The 2,482-nt window shown below is 59.6% G+C and overlaps 1 protein-coding gene across 1 annotated transcript in view; it reads left to right on the top strand.

The window, feature by feature from the left end:
- Window positions 1–2,482, top strand: part of LOC113980618 (protein-tyrosine kinase 2-beta-like) — a gene marked incomplete at both ends in the record, with an annotated part of 4,693 nt that overhangs the window by 185 nt on the left and 2,026 nt on the right. Inside the window, 2 exons of the mRNA XM_027707839.1 lie at window positions 228–336; window positions 1,330–1,395. Of these exons, the coding sequence (XP_027563640.1) occupies window positions 228–336; window positions 1,330–1,395 (175 nt within the window). The remainder of the gene's footprint in view (window positions 1–227; window positions 337–1,329; window positions 1,396–2,482) is intronic.

The raw sequence follows: 2,482 nt of genomic DNA, 5'->3' as shown, positions 1-2,482 counted from the left end.
TGGGAGAGGGTCCTGATCCCACAAAATTCCCTGGGATCATCCTGGGGATGCTGGTGTGGATCAGGCCGTGTTCTTCCCAGTCCTTTCCCTTGGCTCTTCCCACCCTTTCCTTGTTTTCCCTCCTGTTTTCCACGTCCCATCCACCTCCCCCATCCCTCTCTCCGTGCCGTGGGGACACGGGAATGCCCCATCCCGGGATTTTCACCCTCCCTGTCCCCCCATCCCAGCGACATTTACCTGATGGAGAAGGAACTGGCCGAGGAGCAGGAGAGGAACCACCGGCAGCGCCCTCCCAAAATCCTGGAGCCTCCGGCATTCCAGGAGCCGCCTCCCAAGGTGGGCACGGAGCCCCTTCCCAGATCCTTCAGATATTCCCAGTTCTCCAGCCCCTTCCCAGCTCAGCCATTCCCTGTTTTCCAGCCCCTTCCCAGTTCCCTCAGATATTCCCTGTTCTCCATCCCTTTCCCAGCTCAGCCATTCCCTGTTCTCCAGCCCCTTCCCAGCTCCCTTGGTCATTCCAGGTTCTCCAACCCCTTCCCAGCTCCCTCAGCCATTCCTGCTTTTCCAGCCCCTTCCCAGCTCCCTCAGCCATTCCCTGTTCTCCAGATCCTTCCCAGCTCCCTCAGATATTCCAGGTTCTCCAACCCCTTCCCAGCTCCCTCAGCCATTCCTGCTGCTCCAGATCCTTCCCAGCTCCCTTATTCCCAGTTCTCCAGATCCTTCCCAGCTCCCTTATTCCCAGTTTTCCAGCCCCTTCCCAGCTCCCTCAGCCATTCCCGGTTCTCCAGCCCCTTCCCAGTTCCCTTATTCCAGTTCTCCAGCCCCTTCCCAGCTCCCTCAGCCATTCCAGGTTCTCCAGCCCCTTCCCAGCTCCCTTGTTCCCAGATTTCCAGCCCCTTCCCAGCTTCCTCAGATATTCCTGCTGCTCCAGCCCCTTCCCAGCTCCCTTATTCTCTGTTCTCCAGCCCCTTCCCAGGTCTCTTATTCCCTGTTCTCCAGCCCCTTCCCAGCTCCCTCAGCCATTCCCGGTTCTCCAGATCCTTCCCAACTCCCTTATTCCCTGTTCTCCAGCCCTTTCCCAGCTCAGCCATTCCAGGTTCTCCAGCCCCTTCCCAGCTCCCTCAGATATTCCTGCTACTCCAGATCCTTCCCAGCTCCCTCAGCCATTCCCAGTTTTCCAGCCCCTTCCCATCTCCCTTATTCCTGGTTCTCCAGCCCCTTCCCAGCTCTCTCAGCCATTCCAGGTTCTCCAGCCCCTTCCCAGGGCGGGTGGGACACGGAGGTGGGAACATTCCCACTGGAATTTCCCTCTTCCCGCTCTTCCCACAGCCCAGCAGACCCATGTACAAACCGCCGTCCCAGAACAACCTCCTGGCTCCCAAGCTGCAATTCCAGGTGAGATCCCACCGGGATATGACCGAGGGTGGGGGATGGGAGCTGGGAGAAGGGATCAGGGAATCCTTAGGGATGGTTCAGGTTGGAAAATCCCTCCGGCATCATGGAGTCCAACCATTCCCAGCACTTCCAAGGCCACCCTGGATCCGTGTCCCCAAGGGCCACATCCCCAGGGATCTGAAATCCCTCCGGGAATGGCGACTCCAGCCCTGCCCTGGGAAGTTCATTCCAGGGCCTGGCAGCCCTTTCCATGTGGGAATTGTTCCCAATATCCCACCTGAGCCTCCCCTGGAGCAGCTGGAGGCCGTTCCCTCTCCTCCTGGCCCTTGTTCCCTGGGAGCAGTGCCCGACCCCCCCCTCAGGGAATTCTGGAGTGGGAAAAGGTCCCTCCTGATCCCTCTTTTCTCTGGGATGAGCCCCCCAAGCTCCCTCAGCCAATCCATGTTCTCCAGCCCCTTCCCAGCTCCCTCAGCCATTCCTGGTTTCCAGCCCCTTCCCAGCTCCCTCAGCCATTCCTGCTGCTCCATCCCCTTCCCAGCTCCACTATTCCTGAATTTCCAGCCCCTTCCCAGCTCCCTCGGCCATTCCCTGTTCTCCAACCCCTTCCCAGCTCCCTCAGATATTCCTGCTGCTCCAGCCCCTTCCCAGCTCCCTTATTCCCAGTTCTCCAGCCCCTTCCCAGCTCCCTCAGCCATTCCAGATTCTCCAGCCCCTTCCCAGCTCCCTCAGACATTCCTGCTGCTCCATCCCCTTCCCAGCTCCACGATTCCTGAATTTCCAGCCCCTTTCCAGCTCCCTCAGCCATTCCCAGTTCTCCAGCCCCTTCCCAGCTCAGCCATTCCAGGTTCTCCAGCCCCTTCCCAGCTCCCTTATTCCCTGTTCTCCAGCCCCTTCCCAGCTCCCTCAGCCATTCCAGGTTCTCCAGCCCCGTCCGTCAGTGTGTCTGTCTGTGTGTCTGTCTGCATGCCCATCCATGTGCCCATCCCCGTTCCTGCACTCACCCCTTTCCCCGCTCTGTGCCGTGCCCTCTGTGCCATTCCCTGTGCCATTCCCTGTTCCATTCCCAAGGTTCCGGAGGGTCTGTGTG

The sequence above is a fragment of the Neopelma chrysocephalum genome, unplaced genomic scaffold, assembly GCF_003984885.1.
Source record: "Neopelma chrysocephalum unplaced genomic scaffold, ASM398488v2 Primary Assembly neopelma1_94831, whole genome shotgun sequence".
Taxonomy (NCBI): domain Eukaryota; kingdom Metazoa; phylum Chordata; class Aves; order Passeriformes; family Pipridae; genus Neopelma; species Neopelma chrysocephalum.
This window is presented reverse-complemented; position numbering and strand designations above follow the sequence as displayed.